Source organism: Drosophila yakuba, chromosome 3R (assembly GCF_016746365.2).
Source record: "Drosophila yakuba strain Tai18E2 chromosome 3R, Prin_Dyak_Tai18E2_2.1, whole genome shotgun sequence".
NCBI lineage: Eukaryota > Metazoa > Arthropoda > Insecta > Diptera > Drosophilidae > Drosophila > Drosophila yakuba.
The window spans coordinates 8733627-8754962 of NC_052530.2; the positions used below are offsets into that span (position 1 = coordinate 8733627).

A 21336-nucleotide genomic window follows, 5' to 3' on the forward strand; every position below is an offset into this window, starting at 1 on the left:
TACTGGCAACAGTTTAACAAGCTTTTTAAAACTACAGGAAGCAATAGAAAAGGTCTGAAAAAATATTGAAAATATATTCAACCAGTTTCATTCATTTGTACGAGCTAAAAGTTTCGCAGACTCGAAAACATAAAAATGGGCCGCAAAGAAAAACTTAGGCGAAAGTAATAAACTACGAAACCGAAAATGCACTCGCCACTTAAAGCCAGAGGACGGAAAAAATAGCTGTGGGACAGCTTCGGTTCAGGAGTTAAGGGGACCAGCAGCTTGGCCATAAAGTGCAAAATGTCGAAAAAATAATGATAGAAAAAGAAAACTTACGTGACCGTAACTGTGTCACCTGGATAACTCAAAGCCCGGCGAAACATTTCCACGGACCGAAAGCCCAATGAACATTAAATTGAAGACCCAGCAACTCTGAAATTTATTAAATCGATAAGGACTGGAAACAAAAAGCACGAACCACTCTGACGGAAAATAAACTGATGAAGATCATGATTTTTTTTAGTATTCACTCCAAATTCAACTTGTGACAGCAAACAATTAGAGAAATTTCTTAAATACAGCAAACAATGAGTCTGCACAATACTCAATACTCGTATGTATTTAACACCCGATGAAGACCTGCATTTTTATTTTAGTTTTCTGAAGCAATATATTTTGTGAGCCCAGCTTACATAATGCCCCTTGACCAGAATTTGCTGTACTTCAATGAATGCACTTGGTGTATAACAATGGACGACACTAAACTTGAAGCTCAACGAAATGAAATTTTCTCTCTAGAACTACGATATACCGAAATGAACTAGATTTTTAGCATCTTCCATCGAACCCAAGTAACATTGTTTGGGGAGCAGGAAATGAAAGGGTTTCTCTAAGTTTGTAAAAAGTCTAAAAACTACGACGACAATGCGGCTGCCAGCAGGCCAAGCAAAATGAGTTGAGAATATTGATTTCACCTAGTTTTTGGTTGCCTGAAGGCTCTTTTCCGACACAGTTTCCTCTCCGTCTTCTGTTTTGGTTTACCCCTTTTTGTCGTTCATTGGTTTTGTTTTGGGTGTAAAAATGTGGTGTAAAATGGGTGTAAAACAAGCAGTTCAATACTGTGTGCGCATACTTCAGAATGAATTTCAATAGCAACAACTTAATTATCAACAAATTGTTCTTCATTTTTGATGTGTTAACTAAGCTTTGTTTACAAAAATTGTGAAAAAAATGTTGGCACACAATTAGTAAACCCAGGTAAACATTTTTACAAAATATTAAACAAATTTAATATAGATTTTATATAATTTAAAGTTAAAAAGTAGAGACGAGCATGTAGTCCGATTCCATTAAAGTATCCTATATCAAGTGGCAACATTTTAATTGAACAACAATGGAAGTCAAATTTGCAAATAAACAAATTGCATTATAAATACTTTATTCAGAACTTCTCTCTGCGAGCTCAAAAATTAAATCCTGTCATACGCTTTTATCCTTTCGCCAGTTGCCTTATGTATGTGAGTGCTGATTTAGCAGAGTCAATCACATAGTTTCATTTATTCAGACACTGTCAAAAATTGTTCGCACATTTGGCACATGCCACAAATTTGATTAAATTTATGCTAGTCAAAATAACACTGCTCCGAAAGACGGCAACTCCCAGCGGCAACTTTCAGTCGAGACTGCCTGAGAAGTTGACTTCCTAGTTGTGATTTGCCGGTCGCAAATAAATGGGACTGACTGAATGGCAGCCCAGGCTCAGCGTGAGCATGTAAATTAAAACATGTTCAACTTATTAACAAGCCCGACAGTGGGCCCCGCAAGTCGCATTAGTTTTCCGGCAACACACATTTGTAGACGCGTTCCTGCAAAATATTTACATTTGCCAGAATTATGCGGAGCAAACTTTTTGCCAAGCACCCAGCAAAACTATTGTGCAACTTTTTTAAGGCGTGCAGTTGTAGGCGGTTCCTGCTAAACTTATGTCTGACTGCGATCTGTTGGTGCACAGAGACCTTAAACGTTAAGCTAAAGGCTATTTTGAAAAGATTTCAATTTGTATTTCAATTGAAAATAAGCAAATAAAATTAAATGTCCAAGAAAAGTAATACATTGTTTTAACAAAGCTCAAGCTTTTTCTGGTTATATAACGAGTTATGTGATTTCAACTTTGTCTAGCTTTTTAGGAGGTCCAAAAAAACAACCATTTTGCAAACTCATGCTTTGCTTTTCTCAGTGCAATATATGTGTGCTGACTTCTTCTGGAGGGCAGTCATAAAAGTTTAATTCCTTTCTCTCTGGTTGTTGTAAGTAGCATCCCCCGGGGCCTACAACTTGCAGAAAACGCCGCCATTTTTGTTGAAATGACAACAAAAGTTTTCTGGCCGGGTTTTTGTGCGGGTGGTCGGAAGTTTTGGAGACAAGTTTTAAATGCTGTTTGCATGTTACGTGGCTTCCCCTTCACCCCTCGTTTTGGGAAGAACCTTTCTGGCCTCAAATTACTGTAATGACTGGGGGCTTTGAATTTTTGCGGCCTTCAAGGAATTTATAGCTTGTTACATTTAAAAAGTTTCTTAGAACTAATACGGAAATTTGTATTCATTTTACGGGGTAATTTGCTGAAATAAAATTCCAGATTCTGCACTAGCAAATTATTTAACCGCTTAAGTACGATGTACTTAAAAGCTTTTTAATTTAATATAAGGAGTCAATGTAAAGATAAAGATAAACACATTATCTAATAGAAGAAACTATTTAACGTTTCTTTAGTATTCAAAATTAGAGCATTTGGGAACCATTTACAAATAAACAAATACTTGGTGTGGTCTAAGCGTATTGCAGTTTAAATGTTAAGAAGAGACGATGAGGACGTCATCTTAATAACGCATAGTAATTTAGAACGTTTATTGTCGCAATTGACATGAATCTAAATTTTAAAGTAATTAAAATAAGCAAATAGCTTTTTTCATTTCGGAGAAAATCATTGAATTAGCTGGAAATGTGAGAATTGTGACACCGCAGTGACATCAAGGCGAGAACATTTTTCACACATATTGACTTTGGTTTTCATTTCGTGGCACGTTAACACACAAGCACTGTTTAGCAGTGGGTTTTGGCCAGGTTTCAATAGGTATCTATCTATATGTGATGTGGACCCGCCTCAATTCATTGCACGAGGTCACACACGTGCCACGAGTCAGTCTTTGTTCGCGCTATTTATAAAAGTCACTGACACAGTAACTTGCTTTTCTCCTTTGGCCTTTATGTGGTGCTCGTTTCGCCACTTCTTCTAACTCTTGGTAGCAAAACCTCCCATAACATCCATATACCAAACCAAAACCCCACGCCTCCTCAACTCTTTTCCGCTTTGATAAGCAGCTTCTTTTGTTCCAGCGAGGAACTTTCTATGTGGGCAGCAGGCGAGAAACCCGTGCTCATATTGCTTTTGTTATCCTTGTTGTTGGGGCTTTTGTTCGGTGGGTGGCGACTGGTGGGTGGTCCGAAGGTGGAGGTGGGGCGACTTTGCCCGATGTTGACTAGCTCAGATACAAGCGTGTACTCAGATACATGCGATATGTATCTAGTAAAGATGCAGCTGCACAAACTATTCTTTCCTCCTCGTTTCCTTCTTTTTCAAAGATAAATTTATGTTTGCATTTTGCGAGCGATTTCGTGTTCTCTGCTTCAAAGTGGATGAAGTTTTACTAGAAGCTAACCTTAAAGTGATGTATTACTTTAGGTTTTAGGTTACATCTTAAACCAATAAACTTCAATCCTTAAACGTGGCTGCACTAGGATATCATAAGTAAAGGAGAACTGATATTTTGTAAATAAAATATTTAATTTTATTTATATTTCATTTGAATTTTAGGAAAGCCCTAAGATGTCACACGTCAAATAAATATTTCTAAAGTTACTGGTTACTATTGCATTGTTTTATTTGTAATAACTTTTAATATATTAATTATTTTGTGAGTGTTTGACGTTGTTGGCTTAATGCTACTTAATTTCTATTACAAAAAGCTATGATAACTGTAAAAAAATACTGTCAAATAGAAAGATGGTGTATAAGCCTTAATCCGCAAATGTGCGACTTCAAAGGCTCATACCTATCTGAGGATTACTCTACACACGTCAGCAGAAAAGAAAGGACCAATTCACTGCCATACCTTTTTCTTCTTAAGAAAAAAGCCTTTCGATACGTAAATATCTTAAGCTCCAAAACGTGTCCGTTTCGATTAGGATCCACTAGATTTGGAGAGCCTTCAATGACTTGGGGCTTTCGTCACAGAAGCCAAACGGGAAAAGAGTTGTTTGCGTCTTATTTGGCTATTTTCAGGGCTTAGACGTATATTTGTCTCTGAATCGAACCTGATTTAATGCCTTGTTTACCTATTTTCGTAGGCAGAGTTGATTAATGGTTTTGGCTTTTTGGCCAGCGGTTTAAAGACGAAGACCGTGAATCTCTGCTGCCGCAATTATTTTCCTCATTGGAGACTTGAAATATTTCTGCCGGATTTCCACCGGAAAGACAATCAATTTCAGCTTTCCCATTATAAAATTTATCTCCGTCGTTTCCTTCAATTGAAATGGCGTTAATTAACATTTCTTTTTGCATGTCAATGCACTGTAAAAAATCTGCAATGAAAACTAAAATATAATATTGCACATGAGTGTTGTGTTTTGATCCTATTTATGTAGATGAGTTTCAGGAAATTTGTTGTATTATTTTTTAACAACTTCAACTAAGAAGTAAATTGACCATAAATATGCCTTGTGTGTGTTAATGATTATTTGATTTCTCTGTACGTTACAGTTGGATCGCGTGACTCCTCGGGCAGTTCTTCGTCCTCGTCTGCCGGGTCCTCGACCTCCTCGTCATCGGGAAGCGGAGGCTCCAGCTCATCCTCCTCATCGTCTTCATCGTCCTCCTCGTCGGCTGGAAGTGGAAGTCCCGCCAAGTATCCGGTGCTGGTCTTCGTGCACGGCGAGTCATATGAATGGAACAGCGGCAATCCCTACGACGGATCCGTGCTGGCCAGCTATGGACAAATATTGGTGGTAACCATAAATTATCGCCTCGGAGTGCTGGGTAAGTGCTCTGCACACTCAAATCCTAATGCTAATTGATATGCCGAGGGCATGACCAAAAGGACGAAGGACAGCCGTACGGACGGGCGAGTGAGGTCAGTGCAATGAAGCGAACGTGCGCCACCCAATAGACCCTCTTCCCAGCCTTTCAACCTCCTTTCATCCCTTTCCCATCCAGCTGCAACATCAACTGCACTTCCGCTGAGCAACTGCAGCGGCTACCAGGCGTACATTTATTCCATAATCCAACTATTTAGCTACAATCTGGCTCAAAATTCGCCAGCGGCACAGTGGGTGTTTAACTTGAATGGTACAAGTTTACTTTCTTTAACTTTCAAAATATATTCATTAAGCTATTCAAACGCTTCAAAGAGTATCCACATTAGGTTCAGAGACTTGTTCAATAAATTGACCGTCGTTATTAATGGTGTTGCTTTTAAATTGAAAGTGGAATGCATTACGCTGTTTAGTTCAGTTTCCGGTAGCTAATTTCGCCACTGTGCAAGACCCGATACCCTGTGTAAATAAATGCACAGACGAAATAAGTGTGACCTCATTTGGCGCCAGCCCCATTTCCCTCAGCCTTTCGGCCGCCCTCCCGAATCTGCTTACCCCTCTGCCGTTGTTGCCGTTGCTGCCGCCGCCTCTGTTGTTGCAGAGGAAACGGAAGTGCTGACATCATGATTTGCACGCGTGACTTTGCACATTTTCCGCGCCCGGGAAAGCGGGGAAAAAAAGAGTGGCGTTTGACATTTTAAATAGGCAAAGCGACCGACGACTGACTGCACGAGTACGCGGCGGCTCGATTAAATTTCCATTCGCGAGCCAATCAGGCGGCAAGAAAAAGTGCTGATTAAGTGCGGAAAACCCCGGTCACTATTTGCAGGATTTCTGAATGCCAACACGGACCGCTACTCCAAGCTGCCGGCCAATTACGGCCTGATGGACATCATTGCAGCGCTGCACTGGCTTAAGGAGAACATCGCGGCCTTCGGCGGGGATGCCAACAGCATCACCCTCGCAGGACACGGAACGGGAGCCGCCTGCGTTCACTTCCTCATCTCGTCGATGGCCGTGCCGGAGGGTGAGTACCACAGCAATTCACGCTGACCGTAGCAGCTTACATATGTACATGTGGCAGACCCTATATCATTTGTCACTCGGAAAAGTGATATGTTTATCCATTTCATTTTAAAAGAGTTATTGGTGCGATGGCTTCAATTTCTCTACAAAGTTTCTGTTACTATAATGTTCTGCGTAACATGATTCTTACATAACATTGAACATGTATTTTATTTACATTCAATGAAACTAACAAAATACTAAAAACCTTATAAAAAAATAGTTTTCCCTAGACATTTTTTTTGCATTCTTTCCAAGAACTGTGAACTGACTTCGCCTGTGCTCTCTCTCATTTCCTAGGCCTGCTCTTCAACCGAGCCATCTTGATGTCCGGATCCGGCCTGGCACCATGGTCATTGGTCAGTAATCCGGCCAAGTACGCTGCCATCGTGGCCCACCACGTGAACTGCGCCTCAGACCTCCCACACGCCCACCTCATGAAGTGCCTGCGCGAGAAGACACTGGACCAGCTCCTCAGCGTGCCCATTCGTCCGCCGGAGTTTGGCTTTGCCTTTGGGCCCAGCATCGACGGCGTGGTCATCGACGGTGGCGACTACGTGCCCCCCGCCCCAGGATCTCCGGCGGCCCAGGCTCAGGCTCAAGCTTCCACGGCCGCCGGCAATGGACTGGGCGGAGAGGCGGGAATCGCAGCTGCGGGCGGCTGGGGAACACCGGGACAACTCGAGAATATCGGTGGGTTTTGAAACCCATCATGCTGGTTGCATGCAGAATTAATGTGTGACATTAGATTAAAATGTATATAATTTTTATTCCGTGTTGGTATTATGACTTTTCTTGTTTAGTTGAAATTATTTATTGCAATGTGCTACTGGAAAAGACCTCATTATTACAAAATTACGTTTTGTATAAAGTATTTATAGAAAATGCACTCTGCTTCATTTAATTACGGTAAAAAAAAAGGAAAAGGGGTTAATTAAATTCATTACATTTGTATTAGTGGATCTGAACGCGGTTTTCGTTAACTCGTGAATTACTTTCATTTCCTTTGCATAATTAAAATAAATTATAATGCGATGGTTTTCCCTCCACACTTTTCATCCCCACACGGATCCAACGGCTTTCCCGATGATGATGATCTTGACGATGATGAACATGATGTTTCCTCACACATATGGTTGCACGAATGCCCAACAACGCTCACGCTTTCACAACGCGCGGCGGACTTTTTAATTAATGCAGTATTAATGAGAAAAACTGCCATTAACAAGTTGTCAAGGTAAGTTGGGCCAGGCCAGCAAATGCTTAATTATTTTTACCTGAACTCCTGCCCCTACACAAACACGTACATATGTATGTAAGGCATTATAGCCAGTTTATTAATAGAATTATGCTGGATGTGTAACAAAAGCTTGCGGGATGACAATTAACTGAGATGGCGCCTCCTCGGCTCTGCTGGCGATGGCTGCAACTTGAAGACTCAACGACTCGACGACTTGACCCTCCGACACACCAACTTATATGCTCGGACTTGATCCCTCGACGACTACTTTCAACTTGACAACTGGACTCTAACTTTTTACGATCTTATGGTAATTTCCTGCTCTTCGTATGCCTTGCACTCGCTATATTTTCTCGACGCTAGTGATGTTACTTCCTTATTCGATCTTAATGCTATCCCTTAGTGGGCACGTTGATAGCTATCGATAGCCAACTCTACTTTACATTCGGCCATCCTGATAATCTGAGTCTGACCCAGACGACGCAGCATCTTCGTTATCCGCTACATATTTCCAAAGCTTCATGTTATCAACACTGGTAGAAGTAAGAGCTGGTCCTTCACCGAATGCTGCCTTCTTAACATCGTAACGCCCATTTCGCTTCACCTTGGTTACTGTGTATGGACCGATGAACGAACTGGCCAATTTTTACCAGCCACAAATTGAGTTCGCTTAATAGCAACCAGGTCACCTTCTTTGTAGAGCCTTTCCATGACTCGGTTCTTGTCGTAGTTCCTCTTGTACGTTTTTTGGGCTTCTTGAATTTGTCTTCGGGCCTCCATTCTCATCTGGTTTCTTTCTTGATCGAAATCATTGGCTATTTCTTCCTCCAGCAACGACAACACATTATCGCTCACTTTGTTGTGCATTTGTACCCCAAATAGTAACTGGAACGGGGTCTTCTTTGTGGAGCAGTGGACATGCGAATTTATAGCTCCTTGAACTTGCGCTACAAACTTATACCACTTGGATGGATCTTCAGCAGACAATTTAGCTATCATTGAGATAATGCATCTGTTTACACGTTCAATTTGTCCGTTTCCTCTGGCAACTCCTGTTGTAGTCCACACATGCTCAATTCCATTTGTGGTCATATGCTCTTGGAATTGATTTGACGTAAACGCGACTCCTCTATCGCTTATGAGACGAAGTGGGTGGCCAAAGACAGCTGACCATTCCTGCAACTTCTTCACGACCTCGTCGCTTCCAGTGCTTTTGGTTGGGAATAACCACACAAACTTGGTGAATGCATCCACGGCTGCAAAGATAAACCTATACTGCTTAGAAGTCGCATCCATCGGTCCGAGATGATCAACATGAAGAGTATGTAGTGGCTTATCTCCCTTGTCAATACAGAACAGCTGACCTTCTTTCTTTCCAACCTTCTTGTTTATCAGAATACATTTCACGCAGTTGTTGATGATTTGGCCTACTTTTTTCTCCATATGCGGGATCCAAAAATGTTGCTGCAAGGAATGCATAGTTTTCTGCAGGGCAAAATGCCCAATATCATGTGCTTCCTTTATTATTTCGTTCTCCATTGATTTAGGGACGACTATGACCTCATTACCATCCACTACTTTGAAAAGTAATCCTCCCTTTAATTGGAAGTCCTTGTATGGCTGCGACTTGAGAACTTCGAGAACTGCTGAGATATAGTTATCTTTCTGCTGAGCTGCCTTTATTTGAACTGAGATCTCCGACGCTACTACAAAAACATCCATCGGATAGCGACTCAGACTGTCGACGTGTTTCATTTTATCTCCAGCACGATGCTCAACTTGGAATGTGAAATCTTCAAGATACAGAATCCATTCAGCTACTTCCCTGGGTACATCCTTCTTCTTCACCGTCTGAGAAAACGCTGAGCAATCGGTGAGCAACTTGAACTCGACTCCCAGTAAGTAATGGCGAAACTTCTTGACCGACAGATACGCAGCTTTAACTTCTAAAATATAACTGTGGCGCTTTGAATCTGCTGCTGAAGTTTTCTTGCTCCAATATGCAACTGGATGAAGTTCGCCTCCGAATCTCTGCATTAATATGCCACCAAATCCATTCATAGAAGCATCAGTATGTAGTTCGGTTGGTGCTTCTCTGTTATACAACTGCAGGACAGGTTCATCCGACAGTATATCCTTCAGCTGGTTCATTGCGCTCATTTGCTCGGCTTCGAATATAAACTCGGTGTCCTTCTTTAACAAATTTGTTAGCGGTCGGGCTATTACTGCATACCCTCGTACAAATTTCCGGAAGAATCCTGTCAATCCTAAGAACGATTGGACATCTTTAATGTTTTTGGGTCGAGCAAACTTCTGAACAGCCTGTGTTTTTTCCTTTCCTGGCCAGATTTTGCCGTCCTCCACTGTGTGACCCAAAAAGCTGATCCTCTTTTCCAAGAAGGAACACTTTTTCCACTTAATGCGCAATCCATATTTAGCTGCCTCCTCCAGGACTTTCTTTAGCTTGACTATGCACTCCTCATTTGTTTGAGCGAATATGATTATATCGTCGACGTAGATCTGCATGACATCTTCTTGTATCAGGTTTTGAAAAATGGCATTGACAAAACGGTTAAACACGGCAGGTGAGTTGCAAAATCCAAACGGTGCTTTACAGAACTCAAATAAACCATCTTTGGTGATAAACGCAGTGTAGCGACGACTAGACTCCTCGATCGGTACATGTAAGAAGCTGTTCTCGAGATCCATGACAGTGAATACTTTCGCAGATTGCAGCTTTTCTAGCACTTCATCAATTAAGGGTACAGGGAAACTGTCTCTGAGTACCATCCGGTTCAGCTGACGAAAATCAATACAAATTCGGTTTGTTCCGTCCTTCTTCTTCACAATGACAACTCGACTTGCGAAATTTGACGATGACTTCCGTACTACTTCATTCTTAAGCCAATCGTCCACTTGATCTCTAACGGCGGTCGCTTCCACAGCTGAATATCGGCTTGGTTGGTGACGAAATGGTTTTATTTGTTCGTCCGGTACGATCTTCATCTGAACAGGGCACTCGATAGGAGATTCAGCTGGCTTGTAACTGTCGACCAACGGCTGAATTATCGGCTTGAACTGTTCGGAAACGCATATGTTATTCTCGGTCTCGACAATATTGTAAATACTTAGCTCATTATGTCCAGCGCTGTCTGGTCGCGCTGACACCTTGGTGAAAGTGAATCCCTCTTCGTCCAACGTGACCCGGAACTTAGAAGCGAAGTCAAAACCAAGCAGTGCGTCATCTTCAATATTTTTATCCGGAACCACAAAAAATTTTTGTTCCACCTCAGCTCCATCGACGCTCACAGCTCCCGTAAATGTACCCAGCGGCATGGTTTTAACATTTCCTAGGCCTCGCAGTACAGTGAAACATTTTTCCAATTTCACGTCGGTCAGTTTCCTATAAACTGAGTTGCAAACGATTGACACATCCGCTCCAGTGTCCACCAGACAATTTATTTCAATTCCGTTCACGTTAATCGCCTTATGTCGTTTTGAAGACTGAACCACCTGCACAGATCTGGATATTTGTGGACATTCTCTTGCAATATGTCCTACGCCTTCACATTTAAAGCACTTGGTATCCATCTTGCAATCCTTCCTTAGGTGCTCCGCTGACCCGCAATTAAAGCAACGAGTATTTCGGTGACTGGCACTGGATATGTTTTTCTTGCCACCACTGTACGACTTGGCTTGATTGGACATGCACTTGCGTTGATATATCTCGAATTTCTCTTTCAGTTCGTGAAATTCTTTACAGCTGTACAGGTTAAATTTGAATTCACTTGGTATATCTAACCCATCCACAATGTATCCAATAAGAGACTCTTCATCAATCGTTCCTTGTGCTGCTATATTTTTCATTATCAAAATATACTCTTGGAAGCTCTCATCTTTCTTTTTCTTTCGATCTCCCAGTTGGGCATGTAAATCGGCACTTCTCATTGTACGCCTAAACTCTCCTATTAATACGTTTTTCAGCTGCTCAAACGTATTAACAACTTCCGAATCCAAGAACAGTTTTGCCAACTTTGAAATCTTTCCACGTGCTTGTACGTATTTCTGTTGTTCGCTCAGGCCATATGCCTCGGCATTTTGCTCAAAGTTATTGAACCACTTCTCCACAGGAATAGTCTCTCCGTCATAGTCCGGAACCACATTCGCAAAATTTTCAGCTGAAATCGTGGTTCTATTCCGCTCCCTGTCAGTGGCTTCGTCTGCTTGAATTTTCAGCGTTAGAAGCTGAATTATTTGTTGAAGACTCTCGTTATTCATCTCTTCCTGAGTTTGTATTTCCAGTTCACTTCTGTTTTTCTTTTGATTTTCTCCTTTTCCAACTTCCCTTCCGTTGCGCGTTTGCGATCGTGTTAAAGCATGCGTTCTCTCTTGCTCTCGCTCGTCGTCGCTCATGCTTAAGTACACGCTCTCTTCTGATGACGTACTGACGCTTTGAATTTCACCACGGATTGCAAATAGCTTATGTATCCAACTGATTTGACCGGATCGGGCCTCAAATGTAAGGCTTTAGACCGGGACGAGCCCCCAAATGTAAGGCATTATAGCCAGTTTATTAATAGAATTATGCTGGATGTGTAACAAAAGCTTGCGGGATGACAATTAACTGAGATGGCGCCTCCTCGGCTCTGCTGGCGATGGCTGCAACTTGAAGACTCAACGACTCGACGACTTGACCCTCCGACACACCAACTTATATGCTCGGACTTGATCCCTCGACGACTACTTTCAACTTGACAACTGGACTCTAACTTTTTACGATCTTATGGTAATTTCCTGCTCTTCGTATGCCTTGCACTCGCTATATTTTCTCGACGCTAGTGATGTTACTTCCTTAAAAACTATCGTAATGCTATCCCTTAGTGGGCACGTTGATAGCTATCGATAGCCAACTCTACTTTACATGTATGTACATATATGCTGTGCTTACACAAAGCTAAATACGAGTACATTCAAAATAGCTTCAACCTTGTAAAGTGTTACTCAAAATCATTTGTAATGTACCATATATTTTGGTATTGAAATAAGCTTGTGTATGCTAATACATACAAATTGTATGATAAATGTTTAACCTAAGTAAACGTTGAACAATTAACGTGATGTTTTTCCGCAGTGCATGACTTCATGTAAACACTGTGACTATAATTAATTTAAAGTTTCGACTTCTTTTCAGGCAAGCTTGTGTTTGCCTTGTTGGGTGTCAAAGAAGCTTTATCTTGACTTTTGCCGCGGTACGAGTCGTCAGTTTAGTAACCGATAAGATTTTGGGCAAAAACCTGCTTGGGGCCCACTTGCATATAATTAATTTATGCACATTAGGCACGCAAATGTTGGGCTTCGTTTCGCAATGCTCAACTCGCTGCTGGCCATTGTGGCTTTTGTAAATTTCTGAAGCCCAGTGGTGTTGGCCACTTGATTTATGCACTTTGTATTTGAGGCATTCTACAATGTTAATATATATTATTAACAGCTAATTGGCTGCGATTCCATATTTGATGTGCGGCTCTGCTGTTAGCCATAGTGATGGAAGTAATATAAACTACTTACTCAATTACTCAAACAGGGTAGTTGCAAAGGAAACATTTACTATATTTATCCTAATAAATGATAATTAAGATTTTATGTTACGGTAACACCTTTTGGGAAGTATTAGGAAGTAAAATGTTACTAGTATCGTCACTGGTGCGTAGTTTATACCTTATATCCGACTATAATCCTATAATCAGGGTAACTACTTATCTATGTATTTCCGTATTTCCAATCACTGGCTAGCTACATTTCAAGTCAAGCACCACGGCGAACTGCAATTGAATAGATAATTAACAGGGAATTGGACGACTGCCAGCCAATCAAACGCAATCAAGTCAATAGTTAATGAGAACTCTTTTTGAGTTGAAAATTGGAGCACTTTGGGGTCCTGGCTTTGAACTGCAACTAAAGTGCAGCGTTGCATTGTGGGTCGGGTCGGTCCAACATGAATTTATCTGCGTGCGCTTTGTAAACTGTCAATGTCCTGGGGGCTATTAGTCGGTCGCCCTGCCAAAGAAGTATAAATATTTCTTTGTGCACATTTAAAAGCAATTTGCCGAGCACACACGCACACACCGAATATCCAAAGGAATTCCATTAAACACATGCACAAAGAGCAAATAAAATTTGCCAAATATAAAACGCAAAACTTTCAACCGACCAATCTCTCCTTTCGTCTAAGTCCATAGCACGCTGTGCGTAAACAAATAGGGCAAAAATAAATTTAAAATTGCAAATGCTGCAAGGAGTATCAGCATATACTTGCCCAGCTGCTTTTGACCAAGAGCTACTTCAAAGTTTTATATCTATCAAGAGTGCGGTTAGTTGCAAGGGCGTGCTTCAACTTGCTTAACAAATGAATGGATCTAAAGTTTTCGGGCCAAATTATTGTGGCAGAGAGATAAATGTGAATTGACGCTTGAGGAATGCAATTTGTTGGCTGCAAATTTGTAATTACAAGGCATAACTTAAGTCCGCCTTTGGTTTATTTCTTAATTCGTGGGAGACCACTGGGCTTCCCCAACTTATCAGAAGAATCTCCTCCTTCCAATGAGTTATCAAATGTGGAACCTGAACCACCATTACTTTCAACATCCCTACTTACATAGGACTTTAAATATATAGCAGTCACTCTATAAGGGTTAAGTAGTTCATTCAATTGTATACAAATTGAGCGAAGCCCCAATAACCTGACCGAAATTTCGAACTTATTTGTAAGGCTTAACCCAACTGCTTAAGACCACTTTCGAGTGCACAATTTGACTTCTCTTTCTCAACCGAATTTTCGCAGATACGACCTGATGGCCGGCGTGACACGTGCCGAGGCCTTTTTCAGCTTCAATTCGGGCGACGTGCAATATGGAATCGAGGCGGATCGACGGTCGAGAATTTTAAAGGCCTACGTACGGAACACGTACACGTTTCATTTGAACGAGATATTCGCCACGATTGTCAATGAGTATACGGATTGGGAGAGGCCCGTGCAGCATCCAATTAATATCCGGTGAGTAATTGCGTTTGTATGCGAACCCAAGCCCCTTGAACCCGAGATTCCAGACGGGCGGAAGGGTAAAGACGGAGATTTCAGGGAGCCAGGTGGCTGGTGTGTGCCAAATAAATATTTCGTTCTTAATTAAATACGCAGTGACATGCCCGATCTGCTGCTCCGGTGCTCGCTTCCCAAGCAGGTTTCAATTAAAGGGGCTTAAATGAATCTTGATTTCAATCTTGTGGCAAATGAAATGCAAATTTTTTGCCCATTTCTGTCGGCCAAACGGGCAGCCGGCAAGCCGGCCTGCCAGTCTTCATAAATAATGTTTGGCTGCAATTTGTCCGCAAACGGGTCGCATAAGTGGCATGGAAATTGCTAGCACACAAGCCCAATCAAATATATGATTTGCTTTTCATTTTTCGATTTCAATCAATATTTATGTTTGCGACTAGGTCAAAGTGACAGCGCAGCTAGCATACTGGCATACGCAGAATGCATTCATATCATGTCCAATATATATTTCGACTCTCGTTTCGATTTCCTCAAACAATTTATTTGTGTTTGCATAATTTATGCGGAATTACATTTCAATATTTCGAAAGAAATACGCCAAACAAATTGATTCCCCCACTGCGACGCGTGGCGTATACTTAATACTTATACTGCCTTTCACAGCCTGCTGCCAAGCATTTCCCGGAGTTGTGCGGACGTGCGTTAAGTGGCCTGCAATGAAGCACGGCAAACGTTTTACGCTTCAACTCCGGCAAGGCCGCGTTTCCCCGGAGCATTGATCACAGGTGCCGAGGATGGAAATGCAGGTGGCCGGGTGGAGCAATACAAGAAATGGATTTGCTGCTCTGCTACCAGCCGCGCTTCCTAAGAGAGTTCTTTTTAACAACAACACTAAATGAAGTGAATAATTACTTACTTCACTTAAAACTTAATTTTTATAGCGCACTGAAAACAGTTTCGAACATTAAAGAACTCTCAGCATTAAGCACAAAATGTGCAAGTGCATCGGAAATACAAAAAACGCGAGGACGCAAATACCTCCTGGTGGTTTCATCTTTTCTGCACTGAAAAGATATGTATGCAAATGCGCCAAATGGGTTTTATTCAAATTTTCCGTTGCTGCATTTCGACTGCTAAACAAACTAAAAAAGTGTGTAGGGCGGACAGACAAAAATAAGAGAAATTCGGAAAATTGGAGGGGTGAAAAAAAACTTAAACCGAAATAGGCTTAGGCCAGCGTTGAGGGCTCCACTCGGTAAACAGGTAAATACGAGCCACATCAACCAAAGTGGCAGCACTCAAAGTGGCTTGTTAGTTGCGCACTTGAACACAGCTCGATTGGCGAAGAGCAATGGCAAAATAGCCGGAAAATTGGAATCGAGCTGAAGGGCGCCGGCGGGCAAATATTGAAAAATTGTTATTTGATTTTAATGTTGTGCTTTTTCCCACATTTACCGCAGGGACGAAACACTGGAGGCGCTCAGCGATGCTCAGGTGGTGGCTCCGGCGGCTCAAACGGTGGATTTGCACTCGGCGGATCATCGCAACTCGTACTTGTACGTGTTCGACTACCAGACGCGATTCGGTGATTATCCTCAGGTGAGTTCAAGTTCATCCTGGAAATCGCAAGGCAGATTAACAATAAAATCCATAAATGACAATTAAATGTATAGGCACTCTTTAGAAGCACTTTCTAATGTACAACAAATTATTTTGCTATATAAATTTGTTGATAATAGCATAGTTTAGCTCCTGGTTTTTAATGTAAATGCATACATTTTTAAAGTCCTTTTGCGAATACCTGAGTAGGTTTGTGTGTATGCCCCTCCTTAATTTGGTTTCTGCTTTTCCGGGATTTTGCAGCGCCAGGGATGCATTCACGGTGAGGACCTGCCTTACATCTTTGGTGCCCCGCTCGTCGGCGGTTTTAATCACTTCACGCGCAACTACACGAAAACCGAAATCAGTCTATCGGAAGTTGTGATGTTCTATTGGTCCAACTTTGTGCGAACGGGGTAAGTGCAGTTCTGAATGCTACGGGCACGAACACTGAGAGAGAAATATTTTCTTGCACCTTTTATATTGAGCAATAGTGTTTACTAGACTTATATGCTCTCCGTGTGCGCAACTCAATTCAAATTTATGCAAGCACTATCCGTCCACTGCCGATACTAAACACACACTCTTCCCGATTCGCAGCAATCCAAATGAGCAAATGGAAACGGAGCATGGGAGTCGCCAGGAACGGAGTCGCTATAAAACAATCGAGTGGACAGCCTACGAAAGTGTGCACAAGAAATACCTAAATTTTGGTTTGTATGCATATTCAGCCTATTCAGTATAAGCTTAATCCATTTTCAATTAAGTGTAGCTTATTAAGATTTTATACATTTAACGAGGATTCCGTTTCCATTTTGTATTTCAAATGTTTCCTATAGACACCAAGCCAAAGCTCAAAAACCACTATAGGGCGCATCGCCTCTCCTTCTGGCTAAATCTTATCCCGGATCTGCATAAGCCAGGAGGCGACAACGTGCCCGCCGCACACCACCAACTGCACGACGATGACGACGAGGACAACAACATAGCCAGCGATGCCTCCGTGAAGCCTCTTAATCCGCCTTACATTTCACGGGCTGCCAATGCGGCGGCCATGGCAAACTTTACGATTTTCACCAACCAGGTTTTCTCGCTGCTCAATCTCAGTTCACCGTCCTCGTCGCTACAAAGGAACGGGACACGCTACGGAGGCGGTAAGATATATCCGGACGATATGATGGACGGGGATCCCGCAAGTGGGGCGGCTAGTGCCTCGCAGGATAACGATGGTTTTGCGGCCTACTCCACAGCCTTGAGTGTAACTATCGCCATAGGATGCTCGCTTTTGATCCTAAATGTGTTGATCTTCGCGGGAGTCTACTACCAAAGGGACAAGACACGACTAAGCGAGCCCAGACCCCAAACCAAGCTGAAGAGACAGGAAAACGGACAAATGCCGAATAACATATGCGGGGATCTGGAAACTCTGACCATCCACGCGAAGAGCGATCCCGCCACAATACTGTCGCACCACCATGCCATGCAGCACCACCAACTGCCGCCGCCGGAATTCGCAGACATACCCCACCGAGCGCCGCCTCCTCCGAAGCACATGAAATCGCTGCAGGATCCGGGGGGCGGTGGTTCGGTCAGCGGATCGGTGGGCGTTTCCGGGGTGGTGCAAATGCCGCCGCCACACGCCCTCCAAGTGATGGGCAATCAGTGCGGCACTCTGACCAAAAAGAGCTGCATGAAGCAAACGCAGGCCCAAACCCAGCAGCACTCACCCGCCCAGCAGCAGCAGCAGCAGCAACAGCAACAGCAGCAGCAACATGTGGTCACCCATCAGCAGCACTTGCAGAATCATCATAATCAAAGCATGACCACTGTGCTGACCACGGCCGGTGGATTGGTGGTGCCCACGCCACCCACTGTGCCGGTGATTGTGGCCTCCACCACACAGCACCAGCAGCAGCACCAGCAGCATCAGCAGCAGCATCAGCATCAGCAGCAGCAGCAGCAACAGCAGCAGCAGCATCAGCAGCAACATCCACTGATGGATGAGCTGCGTGTGTGACATTAATTGACCGTGCGTTTTAAATGTGATCTCTAAACGCACAGCCTCCCCAGCCTCGTCAGCTTTCCAACCCGAACTCCTTTCCCAATGCGTTTCAGCTGTCTCTATATATAAAGAACATAGTCTATATGGTAGCCCGAAAGAGTAAGACCTGTGTCTATCCAATATGCACAGATGCTTCTCTCCGCTCAACTTTGTTGCTAGTTGGTTTTAAAAATTATTCTGTAAATAGGTAACTAAGTGTAGATTGTTGTCGAACTCTTTATTAAGGAATGTTAACTTGGAATTACCACTAAGCTGCAAAGTCTTTAGTAATTGATTTTAGTGTTTATTTTCTTTTGGATGGAGAGCATTTAACACTAAATTCTAGTTACAGTTTTTTGAAATTTCATTTATCTATATTATTTTATTTAGTGCATATGGGTGATTGTACGCTTTAGTTTCTTCCAATTTAATACAACAATATCTATCTCACTTTATGTTTCAAGTAGTATTTTTCCATGTCACTATGTGTTTTGCAACTAATTAGGACCAATCAAAACTATACGATTCCAAGTTACGGACAAGTTTCCTTCTCTTCCTTCTGTTGGCGTTAGTATAAAGAATTGTGGTAGAATAAATATAGGAAAAACTAAGAGTGTTCTGAATGCAATAAGAACATGAAAAGAACATGAATGTTATTCTTCCAAAGACTGAATTATAATTGTGTATTGTGTGTAAATAATACTAGTTGCAGAATTAAAAGTACTACTCTATACGTACAAACAAACATTCATATATATATATTTTAGTTTTCAGAAGTATTAATATGAGAAAGCAGTTTTTAACCAAACCGAAAACCAAAATAAGACACAAGTCCAGAAAAAATGGCAACCATGAAATCAAATCATGTACAGGTGAATGGGAGCTGTTCCTTTAAATTTTTGCAGAAGATTTGTAAAATAAAGCTGTACAACTACCCCGAAAAACAATAGACGTAAACTAAACTCACACTAATACTGAACTAAGCTTTGGTCGACAGAAACAAACGAAACAAAAGCAAAATTAAATTAAACTGTTAATTGTAAGCATGCAGGTACTTTGTTATGTAACTAAATAAATATTTATATAGCCATTAAAATTAAATGCGTATATAAGCCCACACAAAATAAAAAACAATAATTTCCTCTATATAGCTACACAAATTTCCAGCTGCGGGATAGTTAAAAATTCCATTAGGAGTTAAGCGGGGCAATTGAAATGCGCATAGAAATCATAACAGATATTCATTACTTTTAGTTGTTGTATTATATTTTTTTTCATTCTGAATAATAACCATTTACAAACGGTTGCCCAAAATTGTAACTAAAATGGAAATGATACCCCAGAAAAACGGAATGGGAAAATTAAGCAATGGAACAACTCATTAAAGTGAAAGAGCACGAAAATGGCAACAATTTACGGCGCTTATTAAAATACTTGTATATTATATAAACACATTTAGCGGCAGTGAAAACAAAAGCGAAAACTATAATGAAAAACGGAAACCATTTACAGCCCCATTGAGAATGTATGTTTATAGCTTCTGTATGCATATACATACATCTAAAATTAAATTTATATATTAATGTAATGGTGTAAACTTAGAATAATTAGCAAAATAATACAACAAATATATATAAATTATATATAGAGTGCTACATAACTGGCAAAACAAAAGGCTACTACTAAAACCAAAAGTCATAAAATCTATTGCGTTAGAAAATGTGTAACGATTTTGCGAAAGGGACTTAGTATTAAAAAATTCGGACTAATTGAAGTATAGTTAAACCAGAAGAACATAAAATTAAAACCCTATGAGAGAAGAGAAGAAAAATTAGTTTAATGGTTTATAACCAAAATGAGCAGCAAAACAACTTGCAGGCATAAAGATGAAATAAAAATTTAAATAATAATAAAGTTGCAAAAATTATAAAAACTACGACTGAGGTGTTTTATTACAAAACGTAGCAAAAAAGGTCCAGTATTCTTACACATAATACCAGCATGGGCACTAGGTAAAAATACATTTCCATTTCCAATGAAAATTGCCAAATCAAACGATAGTGTTAAGAAATGGAGGCATGTGAGCTTTAAGTTCCCATTGAAGCGTTAAACAGCTGCACACATGGGCGCCAACACTCGTTTATTGAGATACAGATAGTTCCTACATCTTTATGCGAAACAAATATGGCTCTGGCGCTCACACAGATACTGGATCCACACATCTGCAGCTCTTAACCAAATATTCGCAGAGCTGCAGCCCCAAGGATAAAGGAAAAATACAGACTTGCGGGGGAAATAGTTGGGTGGGTTGCGGACTGAAGTACAATAATGGTTCTATTGATAGCAAAATAGAATGGCAAAGGCAGAGCTCGATGGATAAAAGTTTCCTTAACGGAAAAGAGATGGATAAGAACGTAAAATCCATTGCAAATAGATTTATTATGTAAATTTGGAGGGCGTAAGTGAGTTCGCTATTACTCCATCAGTGTCTTTAATTAACAAATAGAAGGAAAACCGCACTCTTCCTCTATTCTGGAAGCCCATACGTACATACATATATGCTTAACGTTATAATTGAATCAAAACAATTCAAACTAGCTGAGCTTTCGTCCTCTCTTCTCCCCTCTCCTCTTTTGGCTGATTTGTCTGATTTTCATTACCTATGACAAAATCCAATTGAAAGTCGCATAGCAATGGGGCAAAAAGGCGAGTCATGGCATTTAATCCCTTGGAAAAAGTTTCAATATCGTAATTCAGCTTTTGAGATACTTTATGCATTCATTGGTCGTACGTGTTATTCTTCGTCAGTTTCACTTAAAATCAGGAACCAAGATGGTGGGCGTTAGTCAAGCTGTGTTTAATTTATAAGCACAGCCCGGCAAAATTAAGTAATAAAAGTCCTCCAAGTGGCTCCCCTTCATCGTGTGAGTGAAAATTATCACTTTTAATGCTGCCAAAAAGGTCACAAGCCAGGGGCGTGGCGGGCGGACGTCCTTCGACCCTTTGATGGGCGTGAGGCCAAAAGCCTCGATGGCTGGCGAGCTGAACATCCGTCCTGCCGTTACCCGAAGTTCAGAGAAGTTGATAATTTATGTTGCGAAATCTGCTGGAAACTGCCTTATACGCTAATAAAAGTATCTCCAAAGGGATAGCAAACAATTTAATACAAGGTGATTCAGATTTGCACGGAAACTATAGAGCACTTTT

The 21336-nt window shown here is 41.4% G+C and overlaps 1 protein-coding gene across 1 annotated transcript in view; it reads left to right on the forward strand.

Moving 5' to 3' along the window:
* The window catches only part of LOC6536025 (neuroligin-3), a 73745-nt gene extending 53680 nt beyond the window's left edge, over positions 1-20065 (forward strand). The window contains exons 5-13 of the mRNA XM_002096604.4: positions 4802-5077; positions 5963-6160; positions 6499-6891; positions 7399-7435; positions 14277-14489; positions 15950-16088; positions 16353-16504; positions 16689-16801; positions 16928-20065. Coding sequence (XP_002096640.3) covers positions 4802-5077; positions 5963-6160; positions 6499-6891; positions 7399-7435; positions 14277-14489; positions 15950-16088; positions 16353-16504; positions 16689-16801; positions 16928-18105 — 2699 coding nt within the window. The 3' untranslated portion in view covers positions 18106-20065. The remainder of the gene's footprint in view (positions 1-4801; positions 5078-5962; positions 6161-6498; positions 6892-7398; positions 7436-14276; positions 14490-15949; positions 16089-16352; positions 16505-16688; positions 16802-16927) is intronic.
* Positions 20066-21336: the final 1271 nt, after the last annotated feature.